The sequence below is a fragment of the Rhincodon typus genome, chromosome 28 (genome assembly GCF_021869965.1).
Source record: "Rhincodon typus isolate 14 chromosome 28, sRhiTyp1.1, whole genome shotgun sequence".
Classification (NCBI taxonomy): domain Eukaryota; kingdom Metazoa; phylum Chordata; class Chondrichthyes; order Orectolobiformes; family Rhincodontidae; genus Rhincodon; species Rhincodon typus.
Genome location: NC_063359.1, coordinates 35,645,466 through 35,668,281, shown reverse-complemented (window position 1 = coordinate 35,668,281; position 22,816 = coordinate 35,645,466). Strand labels below are relative to the sequence as shown.

General features: G+C 41.4%; 1 protein-coding gene across 1 annotated transcript in view; it reads right to left on the bottom strand.

Moving 5' to 3' along the window:
• The window catches only part of LOC109924561 (xenotropic and polytropic retrovirus receptor 1 homolog), an 84,966-nt gene extending 62,700 nt beyond the window's left edge, over positions 1-22,266 (bottom strand). The window contains exons 1-2 of the mRNA XM_048613633.1: positions 22,170-22,266; positions 12,135-12,186 (exon numbers count right to left, since the gene is read on the bottom strand). Of these exons, the coding sequence (XP_048469590.1) occupies positions 12,135-12,186; positions 22,170-22,238 (121 nt within the window). The 5' untranslated portion in view covers positions 22,239-22,266. The remainder of the gene's footprint in view (positions 1-12,134; positions 12,187-22,169) is intronic.
• Positions 22,267-22,816: the final 550 nt, after the last annotated feature.

Below are 22,816 nucleotides of genomic sequence, written 5' to 3'. Positions count from 1 at the left end.
AGGGAGGAGATAGGTCAGTCCAAGGAGGACAGACAGGTCAAGAGGGCAGGATGAGGTTAGTAGGTAGGAGATGGGGGTGGGGCTTGAGGTGGGAGGAGGGGATAGGTGGGAGGAAGGACAGGTTAGGGAGGCGGGGACGAGCTGGGCTGGTTTTGGGATACGGTAGGGGGAGGGGAGATTTTGAAGCTTGTGAAGTCCACATTGATACCATTGGGCTGCAGGGTTCCCAAGCGGAATATGAGCTGCTGTTCCTGCAACCTTCGGGTAGCATCGTTGTGGCACTGCAGGAGGCCCAGGATGGGCTTGTCGTCTGCAGAATGGGAGGGGGAGTTGAAATGGTTCGCGACTGGGAGGTGCAGTTGTTTAGTGCGAACCGAGCGTAGGTGTTCTGCAAAGCAGTCCTCAAGCCTCCGCTTGGTTTCCCCGATGTAGAGGAACAGCGAATGCAGTATACCACATTGGCAGATGTGCAGGTGAACATCTGCTTGATGTGGGAAGTCTTCTTGGGGCCTGGGATGGGGGTGAGGGGGGAGGTGTAGGGGCAGGTGTAGCACATCCTGCGGTTGCAGGGAAAAATGCCAGGTGAGGTGGGGCTTGAGGGGAGTGTGGAGCAGACAAGGGAGTCACAGAGAGAGTGGTCCCTCCGGAAGGCACATAAGGGTGGGGAGGGAAAAATGTCTTTGGTGGTGGGGTCGGATTGCAAATGGCGGAAATGTCAGAGGATGATGCGTTGGATCCGGAGGTTGGTGGGTGGTACGTGAGGACGAGGGGGATTCTGTTTTGGTTGTTATTGCGGGGAGGGGGTGTGAGGGATGAGTTGCAGGAAATGCGGGAGACACAGTCAAGGGCGTTCTCGACCACTGAGGGGGGGGACGTTGCGGTCCTTGAAAAACGAGGGCATCTGAGATGTACGGGAGCGGAATGCCTCATCCTGGGAGCAGATGCGGCGGAGGCAAAGGAATTGGGAATAGGGGATGGCATTTTTGCAGGAAGGTGGGTGGGAGGAGGTGTATTCTCGGTAGCTGTGGGAGTCGGTGGGCTTGAAATGGATATCGGTTTCTAGGTGGTTGCTGGAGATGGAGACAGAGAGGTCCAGGAAGGAGAGAGAGTTATTAGAGATGGTCCGGGTGAACTTAAGGTTGGGGTGGAAGGTGTTGGTGAAGTGGATGAACCGTTCGAGCTCCTCGTGGGAGCACGAGGAGGCGCCGATACAGTCATCATTGTAACGGAGGAAGAGGTGGGGTTTAGGCCAGTGTAGGTACGGAAGAGGGATTGTTCCACGTAAGCTACAAAGAGGCAGGCATAGCTTGGGCCCATGCGGGTACCCATGGCCACCCCCTTTGTCTGTAGGAAGTGGGAGGAATTGAAAGAGAAGTTGTTGAGGGTGAGGACGAGTTCGGCTAAGCGGATGAGGGTGTCAGTGGAGGGGTCTGGTCGGGCCTATGGGACAGGAAGAAGCGGAGGGCCTTTAGGCCATCTGTATGGGGAATGCAGGTGTATAGGGACTGGATATCCATGGTAGGGAACCGGGGAATTGGAAGTTCTGGAGGAGGTGGAGGGTGTGGGTGGTGTCACGGACGTAGGTAGGGAGTTCTTGGACCAAGGGGGAGAAAATGTAGTCGAGATAGGTGGAGATAAGTTCGGTGGGGCAGGAGCAGGTGGAGACAATGGGTCAACCAGGGCAGTCAGGTTTGTGGATTTTCGGAAGAAGATAGAAGCGGGCGGTGCGGGGTTGGAGAACGATGAGGTTGGAGGATGTGGGTGGGAGGTCACCTGAAAGGATGAGGTTGTGGATGGTTTGGGAGATGATGGTTTGGTGGTCGGGGGTGGGGTCATGATCATGGGGGGCGGTAGGAGGAGGTGTCAGAGAGTTGGCGTCTGGCCTCGGCGATGTAGATGTCAGTGCGTCATACTACAACTGCGCCTCCCTTGTCCGCGGGTTTTATGGTGTGGTTGGGATTGGAGCGGAGGGAGCGGAGGGCTGCACGTTCTGCGGGGGAGAGGTTGGAGTGGGTGAGAGGGGTGGAGAGGTTGAGGCGATTGATGTCTCGATGGCAGTTGGAGATGAAGAGGTCGAGGGAGGGTAGGAGGCCTTGGGTGTCCAGGAGGAGGGGAGGTGTTGGAGGCGGGAGAAGGAGTCAGTAGAGGGAGGGTTCGCGGTTGAAGAAGTAAGCGCGGAGGCGGCGGAAAAACTGCTCTATGTCCAGACGTGACCGGTATTCGTTGATGTGCGGGTGGAGGGAGACAAAGGTGAGCCCTTTACTGAGTACTGACCGTTCATCCTCAGTAAGGGGGGGGGGGGACTGGGGGGAGGATGGTGAAGACTCGGCAGGGCTGGGTACTGCAGTCTCCTCTGGAGCTGCTGGCTGTGGAGGCGGTGGGCGGAGCGACGTCGGCGTCGGCCGTGGGCGAAGTTGCGTCGGCATAGGCTGTGGGCGGAGTTGCGTTGGCGGCGGTGGGCGGAGTTGCGTCGGCGATGGGCGGAGCGGGGTAGGAGGTGTCAGGCTCATGTTACAAAGTGAAAGTTAACGAGAGTGTTAACATAATAAAGCAAGGGTAGTTCTTTAAGGTTCGGAATCCTTTTACTGTACTGAGTTACACATTGTGTTGGTGCTACTGTCTCTTAAAGTAGCAATATTAAGGATTAGCAAAAGGCTTGTGCCTGCACCAATACAACGTTTCTGTATTCAGAAATTGGCTGAACATTTTTAAATTAAAGCTTAGACATTTCAGAGGAATCTGTGTGGTTAAATTTATATGCATTTGGTTGGAGCATCAAACCTGTGGTTTTAATTGTATCATAATCTAGGGTCAGGTTTATGAATCCACAGGAAGTAGTTGTGTAGAATTACACACAGGGGGTTCAGCTATAACGCGTTTTCCAGCGACGCGAATTGGCTATAACACGACTGACGAATAGGCGAACGCTACTTCTAAAACGCAAACTTGTGTTGGCTATAACGCGATTCCATCGGTGACCTTGTTGTTGATGTTTATCGAGATGTTTTTAGGAAATTTTGCAGGAAAAAAATTTGGATTTCAAGATAATGCGCCAAGCCATCCTCCCACCATTAGTAAGCTTTCTCAAAACATCAAAGCGCTATTTCTACCCCCAAACACAACCTCTCTCCTTCAACCCATGGACCAGGGTGCAATAGCAGCTTTTAAAGCTTATTATTTAAGGCGCACATTGAAGAGGCTGATTGCAGCCACTGAGGGGGATAAGGACAGTGTTCTTCAATTTTGGAAGAGCTTTAACATCAAGAATGCAATTATCATTATTGTGGAGGCCTGGGGTGATGTCAGTAAGGACTGCTTGCATGCAGTTTGGTGGAAGTTTTTTTTCAAGATTTAAAAAGCTTTGATCCATCAGAGGAGCTCTCAAGAATCACAGAACATTGTGTTGATGTTGCAAAGCAAGTTGGATTTGAAGAAGTGGAGAGTGAGGATGTTGAAAAGCTGCTTGAGTTCCACTGTGAAGACCTCCCTACAGCTGATCTACAACAACTTGTCACTGAGGGGGATGTGGAAGCTGGAGATGAAGAAGATGAAGTCCAGGATGCAGCATCGTGAGAGCTTTCCATGTCTGTTTTGTCTTCTACCCTGAGAGAAATTGAAAAGCAGTTGCAGTTCTTAGAGGACAACGATTACAATGCAGAACACAGCAGGGTAAAAGTTTGTGGAATAAGATCTTATATGGCACCCTATGAACAGCTTCTTCATGAAAGAAGAAAAAGGGCAAAGCAACTCCCAAGAAACAGTCAGAAGACAATGAACCACAATTATCCACTTCTGGATAAACTATTTTTCACCCTAACCCTGCAACCATAACTGTACCTGAAGGTGATGATGATGCTGATGATGACCCTCAGTCCCTGCATTAACAACAGAGCAACCTCAAAACTTCCTCCCCCACCAAGTCATCTTGACAGTTTTTCAAGATAAGGTGTTAAATTTACTTTAATTTCATTATTGGATATGAATTAAACATTTATTCAAGCTGTGCTATTCTTTGTGTTAGGCTTTTGAGTGATTTTTGAGCGATTTTGAGTGATACTTTTTTGGTGGTCTGCCCCTAACCCTGCTTTTCCTATAGGCCCTGTTATTTCTATAGCGAGATTTTCTATAATGCAATGTGACGCAGGAACGCAACCATCGCATCATAGCAGAACCGATTGTAGAAGGTATGAAAGTTAACACATTTAGCGTGTGCCAATGTTTATGTTCCATGCAAAATTCCTCATTCCCTTTCATTTAACATATCATTCTATTTTGCTATCACCCTTGTGTAATTATCTATATAAACATTATTTGCCTCATTTACCCCATGTGATAATATTACATCACTGCTAATTGCACAAGAATAAGCAGAAGTAAAAAGAGTTTGGAGAATTGTCCTTACAATTTATCTTCTACATTCTATCTGAAATCCACCTCAAGTGGCTCCAATCTGCTGCCTTTTCAATGAACCCCTACAGGGTGGAAACAGGCCATTCAGTCCATCGAATCCACACTGACCCTCTAAACAGGATCCCACCCAAACCCAGCCCATCCCAGTAACCTTGCATTTCCCATGGCTAATCCACCAAGCCTGCACATCCCTGGACACTACAGCCAATTTAGCATGGCTAATCCACCTAACCTGCACATGTTTGGACTGTGGGAAGAAACCAGAGCACCTGGAGTAAACCCACACAGACATAGGGCGAATGTGCAAACTCCACACAGTCACCCGAGGCTGGGATCAAACCTGGGTCCCTGGTGCTGGGAGGCAGCAGTGCTAACCACTGAGCCACCATGCCACCCCTTGCATTACAGCTGGCTTCATCTTCACTCAGTACTGTAATTTGACTTTCTGCTTCCACAATCTTTCTCAGATTGGTTTACACTCTACTAATATTGCATCAAGTTTGGTTTCTCTTTAGATTATGATAATGCCAATCTTTAGCCTTTTGCCAATTGTAGAGAGAGAATTAAATCCATTTAGATGCAGTGACCACTGAATGCAAGACTAAACTTAAAGTGATAGACAGTTTAATCACCCTAGTAGAAATAATTACTCTGGGTGTAGTTCCAAAAGTTTCAGAGAAACTTAATCATTTGATTAAAAGTACTGGGAAATAAAGTGGTTTAACAAAAGAAATCCACCATCATAACCCTCTTCCTTTAACCTAATGCTTTCTTTTCTTCTCTTGCTAGCTAGAATTAGATAGTGGGGTTCATATCCCATCATGGTAACTGGTGCATGTTAATGCAATTAATAAGTCTGGAATATAAAGATAGTCTTAATAATAATGACCAGAAAACTGTCCATCAATTGAAGCAAAATTGATCTGGTTCACTAATGTCCTTCAGGGAAGGAAATCTGCTGTACTTACCTGGTCTGGCCTCCTGCGAAAGTTGTTTATAGAGTCATAGAGTCATACAGCATGGAAACAGACCTTTCAGTCCAACCAGTCCATGCCAACCATGTTCCCAAACTAAATTAGTCCCAGCTGCCTGAGCTTGGTCTGATCCCTCCAAACCTTTTCTATTCATGAACTTATCCAAATGTCTTTTAAACGTTGTAACTGTACCCACATCTACCACTTTCTCTGGCAGGTCATTTCACACACAAACCACTCTCTGTGTAAAACAAGTTTCCCTTCGTGTCCTTTTTAAATCTTTCTTCCCTCACCTTAAAAATATGCCCCCTAGTTTTGAACTCTCCCATCCTGGGTAAAAAAGACCCCTGTCAATTCACCTTATTTATGCCCCTTATGATTTTATAAACCTCTATAAGGTCACCCCTCAACCTCCAATGCTTCAGTGAAAAAACTCCTAGCCTTTATAATGTGACCTTTGAAAATTCAAATACACCATGTTCTGCCTTAACCTCCACCACCCTCCCTCCTTGTTACATCTTCTAAAAATCTGTCAAGCTCCACATAAAACATGACAAATATGGTTCACTCTCAAGCGGCCCAGCAAACCATTTGATTTATGGACAAGTTAGGGGTGGGCAACAAAATGCTGACTTGCCAGCAATAGCCACAGTACAAGAGGGGTTAAATAAATAAGCAGTATGATGAAAATATGTAACAGATATTCATCAGCTTACCAATAGTTTTCTGTCACATACAGTCATACAGCATAGAAACAGACCCTTTGGTCCAACCAGTCTTTGTTGACCATAATCCCAAACTAAACTGATCCCATTTGCCTGCGCCTGGCCCATATCCCTCCAAACATTTCTTATTCATGTACTTATGTCTTCTAAACATTGTGACTATACCTACATACACCACTTCCTTTGGAAGTTCAATCCACACACGAACCAATCTCTGTGTAAAAAAATTGCCCCTCATGTTTTTATAAAGCTTTCTCCTCTCATCTTAAAAATATGTCCCCCAGTCTTGAAATGCCCACACGAGGCTTTAATCCTTCAAATGCTAGTTTGTATCAAATTTGGCAGCCACTTTGGAAACCCCATGCAACCAAATCAAAAGGTATGATAGTGCAAACATGTATGCCTCTTCCAAAGGCAGGCGTTTGGCTCACTGTCTGCTGATGCTCCATCCTGGGTCATTTTTGCCTTTCACCCAAAGAGGTAGATTTTAAATCCACCTCAGCCAGAATGGGAATGGAACCCACAGTGTTGGTGTTAATCTGAACCATAAGATAGCCACAAAAACAGAAATTGTTGGAAAAGCTCATCAGGTCTGGCATCATCTGTAGAGGGAAATCAGAATTAATGCTTCAGGTCCAGTGACCCTTCCTCAGAACTGTGCCCGAAACATTAACTCTCATTTCTCTCTGCAATTGCTGCCAGACCTGCTGAGCTTCTCCAGCAATTTCTGTTTTTGTTTCTGATTTACAGCATATGCTGTTCTTCTGGTTTTTATTCCATAAGCTATTCAGTATAGTATATAAACAATGGCAAACATTTAATGAATAACTCATATTTTGCAATGATTATACATTTCCTTAAGGAATAAAATCACCACAGTTTAACTGTGGCTAACAAGAAACTAAAAAAAAGGAAGATCTGTACAATGTCACTGAAAAGATTCAGAAACCTGCAGGTTGGTTGGATTTGAGAATTCAGCAAATTATTTCCAAAAAGTTGATTCAGAATATAAAACTAAATTGGCCAGCGACATAAAATCAGAATTACAAAAACCTCTATAGGCATGTAAAAAGGAAGAGATTAGTGAGTGTAAATGTGTGATCCTTTGAGGATAAAACACAAATAAATTGTAATGGGGAGTATGGAATTGGTAGAAATATTAAATGAATATTTTGTATCTGTCTTTATGGTTGAAGACACAAAATCATTTTGCAAGTAGTGGGGAAACAGGGGTGTAGTTAAAAGAATGGGATTTACCGATATTACTCTTTAGATCAAAAAAAACTAGCGAATTCAATGGACCTGATAGCATACACCTTTTGGTTTGGGAAGAGGTAATTACAGAGATAGTGTGATGCAATGATTCTAAACTTCCAAAGTTCCCTAGATCCTATTACAGTCTTTATGGATTGGAAGGTGTAAAACAGAAAGAATAAACATGGAGCCACAGAGTGATTAGTCAGACATCAGTGATAAGAAAAATACTAGAACCTATTATTAAGCATGTGATAACAAAGCACTAAGAAAACTGTAATAAGAAATACAGCATCCTTCATGGGTCAAGCAAACTGCTTGACAGCTGGTTTTCCTCATTGATCTTTTACTTAAGAGCTCTTAGAGCTCTTGTGGCACAGTGATAGTGCCCTTACCTCTGAGCCAGAAGCCCTGATTTACATCTCAACTGCTCAAGAGGTGCATCATAACACAGCTGAACAGGTTGACAAAAATACCTATAAGAGCTGGATTCTTCATCATGAATGGGCAGTTTTTGTTTCTGTGTGTAATTTGGTCAATTGCTTTAGTTTTTTAAGGAAGAGTTTGGTTCTTCTCCAGTGGGGAATTGTTTTCTAGACATGAAGAGAATCTGGAAGGGAAATCTGGAAACTGGTGTTTGTACTAAACTAGAGATTTACAATAAAACTCTTTTAACTCTCTGAAAGTCTTTTGCTGCCTAATTCAACAAATGGATGTAGGTCTGTGTAACAGAATGCATTCATGGTGTGGTCCAAAAAGGTAGATATTTAACTGGTTAATCCTTCCAATACTTCCCTGCTATTTCCCCAAAGGAAGAAAGTGTGTGTTGATGAGACAGAAAAAAACAAATAAGCAATGGGCCATGTCACACAGATTTATGAAAGGGGATTGTGCTCATCGTGGACAAACCTGCTCAGTCTTTATCAGACATAACCAATAAGGTGATTAAACCAGAACAAGCCAGCATAGTGCAACAAGAGAGTTGATGGGTATGTGACACCTTGGCATTTCTCACTTAGAAACACTTGTGTTACGCTCTTTGATATTGTACACATGCTTTCAGATTGTGATCCCAAAATCAGTGAAATCGTGAGAGTTGATTTCCTGAGGCAATTCTCAAGGTGATTGTACATAATAAACAATAAAATCAGATTTTAACCTTTTAACCTCGATAATCTATCCATTCAAAGATTCTCCCAGCACTTTTGAAGATGAGAATTCCAAAAACTCAAACATCTCAGAAAAATATTGTCTTAAATGAGTAGCCTCTAACTTTTAAAGTCACCCCAGTTCTAGATTCTCCCAGCTGAGGAAACATCCTTTCCACATCCGACCTGTCAAGCCTGTGCAGAATTTTGTATGTTTCAATCAAGTGACCTATTATTCTTCTGAACTCTAGCCAATACAATTCTACCCTGTTCTCATGTGGCAACCCACCATTCCAGGAATTAGTCCAGTGAACTTTTTCCGAAACTGTGTCCAGTGTATTTACATCCTTCATTAATCAGAAAGGCCAATATTATACACAGTGCTCCAGATGCTGGTTCTTATCAATGCCCTGTGTAACAAAGCGTAACTTCCTTACTTTTATATTCAATCCTCCTTGCATGAAATGAAAACATTAATTAATACATGTGGCCTAACCTTTTGCACTTCATGCACTTGGTCCCAGGACCTGCTCAGTCTCAGAGCTCTGCAAGCCTTCACTATTGCGATAATATACTTCTTTATTTGCTCTTGTAAAATTTCACATTTACCCACATTATATTCAATTTGCCACATCTTTGCCTACCCAGTTAACCTATTTATATCATTTTGGCAGCCTCCTTATGTCCTCTTCATAACTTTCCTGTCTATTTTAGTGTCAGCAACACATTTAGCCTTCCATCCCTTGATCTACACCATTTCAACTTCCAAAACGTTTAGGCCTCAGCACTGAGCTCTTTGGCACACCACTCATTATATCATGCCAACCAGAAAAATAAACTATTTATGTCAACTTGTATTTGCTGTTAGCTAGCCAATCCCCTATCTGTGCCAATATGCTACCCTGTACATAAAGACCTCTTATTTTCTGCAATAATATTTGATGTGGCAGATTATCAAATGCCTTCTGAAAACATTAGTTACATCACATCCATGGGTTCTCCTTTATCCATAGTATTTGTTACTTCTTCAAATAACTCCAATAAATTGGCTAAACATTATTGCCCTTTCACAAAGCCATGCTGACTCTGTTTGCTTACATGGAATTTATTAACAATGGCCCATTATGATATACTTAATAATAGCTTCTAACATTTTCCCTATGACAGATGTTAAGCTAACTGATCTATAGTTTGTGCCTTTCAGTCTCCTTCCCTTTTTAATTAAGGAATTATGTTATTTATTTTTCAGTTTAATGGAGCCTTCCCTGAATCTGGGGAATTTTGAATACTTAAAACTAATGCATCAACTATCCCATTAGCCACTTCTTTTAAAATCCTAATGAGAAAGCCATCAGCATCCAGGGACTTATTGACCTGCAGTTCCAACAATTTACAAAGTACTACTTCCCTTGTGTTAATAATTTTCTGGGGTTCATTTCTTCCAATTCTTGATTGACAGCTATTTGTGGGATGGTACTTGAATCCTCTTTAGGGAAAACTAGCACAAAATATCCATTCAATTCATCTGCAATCTTGTTATTTTCCATTATTAATTCCCTAGACTAACTTTCTATTAGACTAATGCTCCCTTTGTTAACTCTTCTGAAATATTTATAGAAACGTTTAACATCTAGAATTTTATTTCACCTAGCTTGCTCTTGTACTCTAATTTTTGTATCCTTATTAATATTTTAATCATTCCTTACTATTCTTTATATTCTGGCCAAACTTCTGACTTACCACCCATCTTTTCATTGGTGGCTCAGTGGTTAGTACTCCTGCCTCACAGCACCAGGGACTTGGGTTCAACTCCACTCTTGGGAGACTGTTTGAATGGACTTTGCATGTTTTTCCTGTGTTTGCGTGAGTTTCCGCCCACAGTCCAAAGATATGCAGGTTGGGTGGATTGGCCATGCTAAATTGCCCATAGTGTGGAGGGCAGGTGGATTAGCCAAGGGAAATGCAGGGTTATGGGGTGGGTCTGGATAGCATACCCCTTGGCGGGTCAGTGTAAATTCAATGGGCCACATGGCCTACTCCCACACTGTTGGGACTCTATGTAATTATAGGTTTGTTCTTTAAATTGAATGCTATGTTTAACTTTTTTAGTTAACCATGGCTAGTGGTTAGTCATCTTTGGATATTTTCTTTTGCACTTCAATTTATTCTTTGCATTATCTTCTTAAGTGTCCACCGTTGTGTTTCTATTTGCTTATCCCTTAACATAAATTAACAGTTCCCTTTTGCTGGCTCTGCTTTCATGCCCTTATTTAAATTTATATTAATCTTGGACCCATTCTTCTCTCCCTAAAATTGTATGTAAAATTTAATCATATTGTGATCACTGCTCCCTAGGCATATCTTCACTATAAATGACAACCCTTAGAATGTTGATTGTGTGGGATCTACAACTGCACACTTACTTCAGCATTGGTTGATACTTCCGAATAGAATTGAGACTTTACTTCTGTACATTCAATAAAGTCAACAGATGGTTATCGAAAAACTCAATCTAGTGTTGAAATCTGTTGGCTACTACATCTTACTACTGCCATCTAAAGGCTTACAGTTGACAAGATGTCTCAGATACCAATCAATGCTGCAGGTTCACTGCAAATACATTAACAAAAAATAATGTCATGTCATATATTTAAGTTCCCTCTTTGTAGATATTTAGCAAACTCATTTTACAGAATAAAATCACAAGCCATCAGATCCCCAGTTTCATTCTTTTTATGGAGTATTTCCTCCCAGAATTTCTTTACAAATCAAAAGTTCTTGTACTTTACTCAACTTTAATGTTTCAGTGTTCTTTTAATTAATGTCCCTTACAATCCAAACTCCTTTACAGAAGTGCAGATCTAGCAAGACACAGTCAGCTTTAAATACCCTTTCTGCAGTTGTGCCAGGATGTCTGAAATTGTAACTGCAAACAGTGGAACAACATTTTGCCTTGTTAAATTATTGATGCGAAAGAATGATTTCATATTTCAACCAGCGTAGAAGGTGATTATTAATTAAATCCTCTAGCAACGCCATTGCCTGATGGGGACACATTCAGAAGATTAATTATTCATCACTGACCTGTATTTTATCACCATGATTAAAAGTCAAGGCAAAGTGAACAAATCAAATGGCATTTATTTAGCACCATTAATGGAAGAAAAGAGAGGTCCACAGGCACATATTCAGGCAAACATTTGACAGCAAGTGAAAGAATTGGGATACATAATCAATATTATGGTCAAAACGGGAGAGTTTGAAGGAGGGTCTTTTAAAGAGGAGAGAGGTTAAAGGTTCAGCAAGTGGTTGGAACGTAGACATCTCAGAGAATCATATGTATTTTTACGCCAAAATTATATGCAGGAAAAGAACTTTTGATTCATACTAAAGTGTAATATGTGTTTTGTTTTTGGAACTACCTTGAAGCTAAAACCTTTTTCATTATATATAAATTAAATCATATTTCAGCATTAAATATTAACACCCTGGTTACTGAATGTGATGAGAAGCTGGCATAATGTCAGGTGCAAGCCAGGATATTCTATTCAGGTTAACAGAAGCTGTATCTGTGATAGAGGCTGCTGTGGTTCTAGCCCATAGCAAAACCAATCCCATCTTACCTCCTGGCAATGGGGCTTGATTCTGGGCCATGTACAGCATCTTTTTCAGACCCTGTTAAATGAAAAAAAAAATACACATTAAGAGTGAATCCAGTTCCTGTGTGTGTGTGTGTGTGTGCGTGCGTGTTTTGTCTGTATGTGAAATTGAGGATCTTTCCACCTGGCAGATTTCCACCTTAAAAATGATGTGGCTTTTCATATCACCTATTGGAAGAAAGTTATAGATTCATAGAATTTATAGAGATCTACAGAACTGAAAAAGGCCCTTCGGCCGATTGAATCCACACAGGCCATAAGCAACCACCTAATTATTCTAAACTCATTTCCCAGCACTTGACCCATAGCCTTCTAAGCCTTGGCATTCCCACCACCATTAGCTGAATGCTAATAATGCAACATTAGCAGTATAATGTGCACAATGGTATTTGTGGCTCCAATGGGGCTCTTGTGGTGCAGTGGTAGTGTCCCTACCTCTGAGCCAGAAGGCTTGAGTTCAGATCCCACCTGCTCCACAGGTGTTTCATAACACATCAATTAAAAATATCTACTTGTGGCTCTATACCATTGTCAATGTCCAATGCCGCAGGCAGGACTCACTGGATTTTATAAACTTGCTTCTGGTTTTATGTGAGAGATAGTAGGAACTGCAGATGCTGGAGAATCTGAGATAACAAGGTGTAGAGCTGGATGAACACAGCAGGCCAAGCAGCATCATAGGAGCAGGAAGGCTGACATTTCGGGCCTAGACCCTTCATCAGAAAAGAACTGTTCTCCAGTTGTGAGGAAGGGTCACCGGACCCGAAACGTTAACTCTGTTTTCTCTTTCACAGATGCTGCCAGACCTGCTGAGCTTTTCCAGCAACTTTGTTTTTGTTCCTGATTTACAGCATCCGCAGTTCTTTTGGTTTTTAAGTGGCAAATTGTTATAATCGAGAATGCAAAGCAGTTGTGATGGAAGCAGATGCAATAGTAACTTTCAAAAGGGAATTGCATGTAAATTTGAAAAGGGGACGTTTGTGATCTGTATGGAAAGAGCATGGTGTTGGAATTGAGGGATTAAGGGAGGATCTGGCAGGGATGCCTGGGATCAGATGGGACTCGCAAACGGGAATGGTTGTGATGTGTGAGTTGTAATAGGACTCTGACTGGAAAAGTACATGCATAGATTATTTCTAACTGACCTTTAACCTGTATTGTCTCTCAATCTCAGTGCATAACCTTGGCTGGCACAGCCCACGGTGGCTCAGGAACTTCCCTATGAATGAGAGAATTAACTGAGACCCTGGTCCACATGAACATTCAAAAGCATCATCAGGAAGCCAATGATATTCAAAAAGGGTGAGGTTAGAAATTAACTGGAAGACCAATTCATCAAAAATGATCTTGTGGAACCTCTAAACTAAATCGATCTGTGATTTTTGTCATCCAAGTCGGTCCAATTCCTGTAAAATCATGAGCTAGACCAATGTTAGTCTTTGGAGCTACTTCCATACAAAGCCACTCTTATAATTTCATCACCATAGACTCAAAGTCATAGAGTTGTACAGAACGGAAACAGACCCTTTGGTCCAATCCGACCATGAAAAATTGGGCATGGGCGGAAAATCCAATACATATCTTTACTTATATGGTCATTATGACCGATGATAAACAGAATGCAGCAATGTCCTTTGTGCTTTTTACATATATCTGCAACCTGGACCCCTTTCAAATGATATGCTGCATCCATGTTTATTCACAATCTGCTGCAAAAGATTTTGAAAGGGAGTGATGTCCATGTGGCAGTAAAGTGTCTCTAAGTAACACACTGGGACTCTATTCTCTAGAAAAGAGAAGGCTGGAGGAAACCTTAAGAGTGATGAAAGGGTTTGTTAAGGTAGATGCAGAGGACACGTTTCCACTTGTGTGGGAGATCAGAACGAGGGATCGTGAATACAGTATAGCCACTAATAAGACCATAAGAGATAGGAACAGGAGTAGGCTGTTTGGACTCTCAAGCCTGCTCTGTCGTTCAATTGGATCATGACCGATCTGAATTTCCTAATATCCACATTCCTACCCTTTCCCGTAACCCTTGATTTCCCAACTGATCAAGAATCTACTCAGCCTTAAATATACATAAGGACTCTGCCCCACAGTTCTCTGTGGCAAGGAGTTCCAAAATCCCACAACACTCTGAGAGAAGAAATTTCTCCTCATCTTAGTCTTAAATTGGCACCCCTTTATTCTGAGACTATGACCTCTGGTTCGAGACTCTCCCATGAGAGGAAACATCCTCTCAGCATTTACCCTGTCAAGCCCCTTAAGAATCCTATGTCAGTGAGATCACCTTTCATTCTTCTAAAGTCCAATAATTGGAGTCCCAACCTGTTTAGCCTTTGCTCATAAGACAATCCCTTCATGCCAGGGATTATCCTAGTGAACTGTCTCTTGCCTCCAATGAAATGATATCTTTTCTTAAGTAAGGGAACTAAAAGCTGCTCACAGTGCTCCAGATGTGGTCTCACTAGCACCTTATACAGTTGTAGTAAGGCTTCCATACTCTTATACTCCAGCACTCTTGAAATAAGGACCAACGTTCCTGATTAGTTGCTGCACCTCGGTGCTTGCTTTCTGTGTTTCATGCATAGTTCCCTTTGATGTTGCAGCTTTCTGCAGCTTCTCACCATTTAAATAATATTCTGTTCTTTTGTTCTCCCTTCTAAAATGAACAACTTCGCATTTTCCTTTATCATACTCCATGTGCCCACTTACTTAACCGATCAATATCACTCTGTAAACTGTGTGTCTCCCTCTCATAACCTGCCTTTCCGCCTATTTTAGTGTTCTGCAAATTTGGCTACAGCACATTTGTTTCCTTCTTCCAAGTCATTAATATCTATTGTAAACAGTTGTATTCCTAGCCCTGATCCCTGTGGAATCCCACTGGTCACAGTTCGTCAACTTGAAAAATAATCTGTTACCCCCACTCACTGTTTCCTGCCTATTAACTAGTTCTCTATCCATGTCAATATACCATCTCCAGCACCGTGGGCCCTATCTTATGACTTAACCTTCTGTGAGGCACCTTGTTGAATGCCTTCTAGAAGTCCCAATACAACATATCTACTGGTTCCCCTCTCTTCATTCTGGTTGAGAATTCCTCGAAAATCTCTAATATGTTAGTCAGACATGATTTCTCTTTTCTGAAGCCAAGCTGACTCTGCTTGATTAGATTATGATTTTCTAAATGTTTTGCCATTACTTCCTCAATAATTAATTCCAGTATTTTTCCAACAATAGATGTCAGGCTAATCAGCCTATCGTTGTCGGCTTTTCGCCTCTGTCCCTTTTTGAACAGGGGTGTCAATTTAGCAATTTTCCAATCATCTGGTACTTCTCCCAAATCCAGTGATTTTTTTGGAAAATTACAACCAATGCAACCGTTATCTCTGTAGCTCCCTCTTTAGGATCCTAGGATGCAATAATATAACACAGGATTCAGAAGAAACTTAGTGGAAATTTGAGTGAATGCTATGGAATTAACTATCACAAGCTTCCTCCCATTGAAGTGAATAAAATATCATTTTAAAGAAGACTAAATAAGTGCATGAAAGATAGAGGAATCGAAGGTTGTGCTGATTGGATTAGACAAAGAGGGCTGGGAGGAAATTTGTACCAAACAAATGCAATGCATGGGCTAGGCAGGCTTTTTTGTTTTTGTGTTCTATCTAATTCCATGTATCAATGTAACAATTGAGTAGGAAGTGATATTCAATGATCTTGGGATGAGGAAGATACAGAGACTATCACTTTAAAGATCTTTCAGTCTTAGAGTTACTTTGAGCACAGTATGTGAGATCCAACTCTATCATTCAACCCATAGCAGGATTCTGGTGTCAATCAAGGCAGAGATCAGTGAAATTAAATGAATTCCTTCAGGACGAACGAGAATCAGAGGGCTTTAATAACTCTTCCTGCGATCATCATTAACTGGGTTCACATGCTGACCTCACTGTTGCTCAGGAACACATTGAATTTGCAGGAACAGGAACGACTGAAGGTGGCTTGATCTAAACGTTCCAGCTTCAAACTGTAAAGGAATACTTTATTTATAGATCACAATTTCTAAGCATTGCCCAAGCACAATGAGCCTTTAATGGATGTCTTTAATGGGCCTGTTCTAATTGATTTCTTATCTTCCATCCTTTGTAAACTTCAGTCCATCCAAAACTCTATTGTTGATATCCTAACTTGCACTATGCCCTGTTTGCCTGCTTCTTTTTAAGCAATATCTCCAACTTAAAGTTCTTAACTCTATGTATAATTTCCTCCATATCTTTGTCTCTTCCTATCGCTGAAGCCTATTGTATCCCATAACTCTCTGAGAACTCTGAGTTCATTTAATTGTGGCCTCTTGTGCCTACCTGATTTTCATCATCCTACCATTTACAATCATTTTGCCTGGACACCAAGTTCTATAATGCTTTCTCTAAATATCTCCACCCCTTTCTTGTACTTTAAGATGTTGCTTAAAACCTACGTTTTTGACTAATCTTTTGATCACCTGTCCAAATATTAAGTTTGTTGCTGGCAAATGTTGCCTGATTTCACTTCTGTGAAGTGCCTTGGGAAGATTCACCATATTAAAGATGCTATAGAAATGTTCTCTTGTTGGGCACTCTTCACCTCTTTAAGTTCTCTGTTTTTAAAGAAGCATTACAATTCATGAGAATCTTTTCTTTTCTACATGACAAGAAAAGTAGGCAGAAAATGGGTGTGCGTTTGTATAAACTGGCACCATTGCGTAGTGAATATTGCTGTCAAATGGACTGTTCTTGCGAGGACTGTGATCCAATTTGCCTTTCGGGATGATCTGTTCAAGACATATACACGGTGATGGATTCAGACCTGGTGCACTTTTGACTACAACTGATGGCACTGCCACACTTGACAGCAGACACCTTTAAAACTTATTCCACACTGTCACCTCTTTGGGTAAAGACAATCCCCTATAAATAAGTGTCTTAGAACTGCAGATATGGTTGGTAGGCACCCTGTTGGGCAACATTGACTTCTGCTCACTCCATCATGTCTTCTTAAATGTGCCACAGTCCCAATCGCCAACATAGGCGCATTCATGTGAGAGAGTTGTCCAAGATACTCAATGAGCAGTTCATTTACTGGAGTCCACAATAACATCTCCTAAGAGGGAACAGCTCTGGTCAAAACAGGTTGAGTTGTTGCTGCCTCCTCATCCCACTAAAATCACAAATAAAATGCTTTGTGCATTTAATAAACTCAGATAGCAGGGAAATATTATTGACCTCACCTTCTGCACAGTTTGGTCTCCGTGAGTATAAAAAAATTGATATACAGGCTCCAGGGAAAGGGCAAGAAAAAGATTCACAAGAATGTTACCAAAACAGAGCTCTCATAACTATCCAGGAAACTGGACCTCTTTTCAGGAAAAGCGAATAATCGAATGAAAAGTCTTTTAAGTTGCAAAGGAACTTAACAGGTTGGACTTAAAACACTTGTGGTGGAATCAGAAACTAGAGATCATTAATATTAGATTGTTGCTAATAAATCTCTAAAGAAATTTCAGAAGAAATGTCTTTACTCAGCAATTGGACAGACTGCTAGCATATGAAATAGTTGGGATATTCAATGTATTTAGCGGGTATTTTCCTAAGTGTATATATATACCTGTGCAAAATACACATCAAACCCAGTGCCAGCAGGTCAGGAATTGGTGAAGGCAGTTTGCTGGCAATAAATGTCACAGTTTCGCTGTTGCTATAGGGACATAAGGAAGAAAGGAGTGGAAAATTATGTTGGAAGGTTTCAATGAAATAGGATGTGTGCAGACTTGTGCAAAACATTAACGCTGCCACAGATTAGTTGAGCCAAATGGACTGTTTCTATTCTCTACATTTTATGCATTTCTATGTAATAAAAATGCAAGTGATGAAAGTAATAAAATGGAATGGGAATTTGTTAAATTTGCACCTGTTTCTTTGTCATAATGACCATTAACTTAGAAAGATGAAAACAGGAGTAGGCTATTCAGCCCGTCGAGTTTGCTCTACCATTCAGCACAATCATGGTTGATCGAACACTTCAATAAACTCACCCCATCCCCACATCCCGTAAACCACTGGGAATCAGAAATCTATCCATCTCTACCTTAAACCTACTGAAAGACTGAGCCTCCATAACTCTCTGTAGTAGAAAATTCCAAAGTTTGAAATCCTCTGAATGAAAAAAATCCTCACCTCATCTTAAACTTAGTTTTAAATCGTGCCCGCACCCCTTCCCCAGTTCTAGACTCCACAACTAGGGAAAACATCTTATCTGCATCTATCCTGCATATCCCTTTATGTATTCTGTACTTTTTTAATGAGATCATCCCTCATTCTGCAAAGCTCTAGAGAGTATGGGCCCAGTTTGCCCAATGTCTCTTCATGGGACAATCCTGTCATCCCAGGAACAAGTCTGGTGATCATTTGTTCCTCTTCCTCTATGACAATAATATCTTTCCTGAGGTAAGGAATCCAAACTCTGCACGATACTTCATGTGCACTCTAACCAAGCTCCAATACAACTGAAGCAAGACTTCATGATTCCTATTTTCAAAATACTGTTGCAATAGAGACTAACATGCCATTAGCCTTCCTAATAGGTTGCTACACATGCATGTTAACCTTCAGTGACTTATCCACAAGGACACCTATGTCTTTTTGTGCATCTACACTTTACCATTTAAGAAATACTCTGCACATCTGTTTCTCCTACCAAAACGGATAACCTCATATTTTCTACATTATATTGCATCGACCATGTCTTTCCCATTCACTAAGTATATCCAAATTCTCCTGAAACCACTTTACATCTTCCTCACAACGCACAGTGCCGCTTAGCTTTGTATCATTTGCAAATTTAGAAATATTACATTTGGTCCCCACCTACAAATCATTGATATATATTATGAAAAGCAGGGACCCAAGTACTGATCTTTGCGGTATCTCACTAGTCACTGCTTACCATCTATTTATACTCTCTGGTGTCTGTCTGTCTGATAGCCAATCATTAATCCATGCCATAAGCTTGAAAGTTTTTGACCAGTATCCAGTGGAAGTTTTATCAAAAGCCTTCTGAAAATCTAAGTATACTACATCCATTAACTCTCCTTTATCAATTTTGTTGGTAACATCTTCAAACAACTCCAACAAGTTCATTAAACACAATTTCCCATTGCAAATCCATGCTGACTATGCCAAACCAAATCATTATCAACTAGATTTTTTTATCACATCCTTTGTAATAGATTCTAGCATTTTATCGACTACTGTAGTCTATAGATCCCTGTTTTCTTTCTCCTTTCTTAAAAACTGGGGTAACATTTGCTCCTTCCAGTATGCAGGATTTATTCCAAAATCTATAGATTTTGGAATATTATCACCAATGCATCGACTGTCCCTGCAGCCACCTCCTTTAACAGTCTGGGAAGTAGACCATCATGTCCTCGGTGCCTATTAGTTTTCAGCCTCATTAATTTCTCCAGTATGATCTTTTTACTCATGCTAATTTCCTTCAAGTGCTCATTCTCCCTAGCTATTTGGATCTACATTCTCCTGACTTGAGCTGTGATTGACCAATGCTTATTTTTAGTCAAATGTTTTCTTTTCACGTACCGATAGAAGCTTTTACGGTCCATTTTTACGTTTTTGCTAGATTGTACTCATATTCTATTTTCCTATTCATTATCAGTTTCTTGGTCCTCCTTTGTTGTATTCTAAAACCCTCCCAATCCTTGGAATTACTACTATTTCTGGCAACTTTATAGGACTTTTCTTTTAATCTTATGCAATCCTGAATTTTCTTTATTGACTGCAATTGACTGATTTTGAAGAATATGCAGTTGCTGTCAATCAGGTAATAGCTCTGTAAAGACTGCCTATATACAGTCATTCCTTTTAAAATATTTATCCAATTTGTACTTCGTGCCTTCATAGTTTTCCTTATTCAAATTTAACACGCTTGCTTCAGAACAAACTATCCCTCTTTTAAATATAATGTAAAATTCTGTAATATCATCCCTATCTATAACTTCTGCTATAGCAACAGTTAGAGTGTGGTGATATTGCCTTTTCATCAATTCCTGAACTGCCTGCACTGTATTCGTCAATGTATTTTAGAAATCAATTTGAACAAGGAATTGATTCAAGTAAGTAATTACAGCTTGTATTATATAGAACTTTACCACATTAGTCATGTTTAATGTTTGTATGATAATTACCCTGTCCTATGCAGCGTTATCAGCAAAATTTGACACTGAGCCACATGAAGAGATATTAAAACCAGTGATCGAAAGCTTGGTCGAAGTGGTAGGTTTTAAAGAGTGTTTCTCTACAAGGTGAGAAAGATGGAGAGGCCTGGAGACCGAGAGACAATTCAGGGAATGCTGTCAAGTTGGGGAGTGATTAAAATCAGGAACATTAAAGCAATGCAGCAGGTTGCAGAACACTGAGATGGGACAGGTGGAAGATAAGCCCTGAGCAGCTGCTTAAACTGCCTGAAGTTGCTAGTCTTATTATCGCGGTTCAAATGTTGCCTATAGAATTGATGCCCCTGGTAAATACTCTGGTCATTTCCTCAATATGTTGCCAGCTGTCTGGGATAACTGGAAACGGTGTGTGGAAATAGGGCCTGAACTGCTGAAGTTGCAACATGTATATAGTTGGGGTCCTCCCAAAGAAGTTTCTATTGCTATTCTAAGTCAGGCTTTCATGTGCCTCAGGAACAAAAACAAAGTTGCTGGGAAATCTCAGCAAGTCTGGCAGCATCTGTGGAGGAAAAAACAGAGTTAACGTTTCAGGTCTGGTGACCTTTCCTCAGACCCTTCCTTATTTCATGTGCCTCAATTGCACCGTCTGCTCTGTTGTCCCAGCTTCTTTTAATATTTAGAGCCTCTGTATGCACTCGGCCACAGCCAAAGGGAGGAATTAGCATCTCTTTCTCAGTGGATGGGCATAATGCACTTTTGCTTTGCTAGGCATCCACTGGACCTTTCCTCCTCCCTCCACACTTGTTGTTATGCCAGTAACCACAGCAGCCATTTTGCCCATATCGAGATCCTTATGATTAAGCTAGAAATGAATGGCTGGTTGGTTTTCAGAGGCTGTTGGTTTTGGGGGGTGGTGAAAGGCAGGGGTGTTTGCTGGGGATGTTGGACAGGGCACCCTGACCTGTTTTACTTCACATCCATGGGACCTTTAAAAGCTGCCTCACAGAAGGAGCCTGATTTAGCATCTCTGAAACACAGCATCTCTTACAAGGCAGCATGTCACTGTACTCAAGCATTAGCTTGAGGACATGTACATGTATCCTGATCCAAAGTGTTTACTGTCTTTTATTCGTTCATGGGACGTGGGCCCAGCATTTATTGCCCATCTCTAGTCACCCAGTGGAAGGTGGTTGGAGCTGTGTTCTTGAACTGCTGTTGTCTAGCTGACCTAAATACATACACTCCACATGCTGAATATCTCAGTAAGGCATCTTCATACATTCACCGTCTTTTTCAACTCTTCCCCTAAATGATTGGCTGTGTCAATTAGTACATCATATGCAATTGATTGAACAGCCTGTCCCACGCCCCCATACACATAAATAGAGACGAAAAAATCTTTAATACTAATTATTTAGAAAGATACGATTAAATGTGCCAGATCTTGCTTTAACCTTGGGAACCACAGTGCAAGAAGGTCTTAAAAATAAATCTAAGCTTTATTCATGACTGATAAGAGGGACCAAATAATTTTCAGGTCCCACACACACCCACATATGCCCCACATGCTGCAATCCAACTTTACCACCTTCACCCTATCTAGTCAATTCCTCATAGTCAGTTTCCTGCTGTGTCACTCTCCAGGGAATACGGAGAGAAGGGAATAAAACAAGTTCGGCATGTCCCATTGAGTTACCACCCAGATACAGCAAAACAAACATGAGGGTTTTTTTTTTCTCTCTAAAAGTCACCAAAACTTCCCTCACCTCGTATTCGATGTACTGCTTTCTCCATTCCGGCGTTAGGTGCGCCGACAAGTGTTGAGCAAATTTCATTGTTATGAAAAGCGCCGAGAATTGCGGATTTTCCAAGGAAACATACCAGGAAGCGAGAATGGAAGAGGGGACAGTCAGAGCTTTGGAGCCTCTCCGCGTTTAAGCCATTGACGGATCCTGGGATAAAGGCGAATATATGTACATTTTCTGTACAATGATTAATTGTTGGGAGAAGTTCGAACGGATCACTGACACCTTTCTCTGGCGCCTAGGCAACAGCACAGTTTCATCGCCCATCAATAAATAATTGAGTACACCTCTGGCAGGAGGGAGGGACAGAGCGTACAGGAATCAGAGATGCAACAAAAGCCAGACTTTATTACCCAACCCCTTTCACCGTTACTTTCAACGTGGTTTCACATATTTACAAAATAATCTTAGCAATTTACCTATGACAGAGAGCACACGGAATTCATGATGGACCTTTGGAACATTATTAAGGGATTGCAATGTAGGCCAGGGTTTGTAGAGGTGAATTATGAAACCTGGCTCCATAGATTTGAATAAATTCTGAAGGAGGATCACTGGACTGAATTACTCTGCCTTCTCTCTCCACAGGTGTGAGAGATACGCTGAGT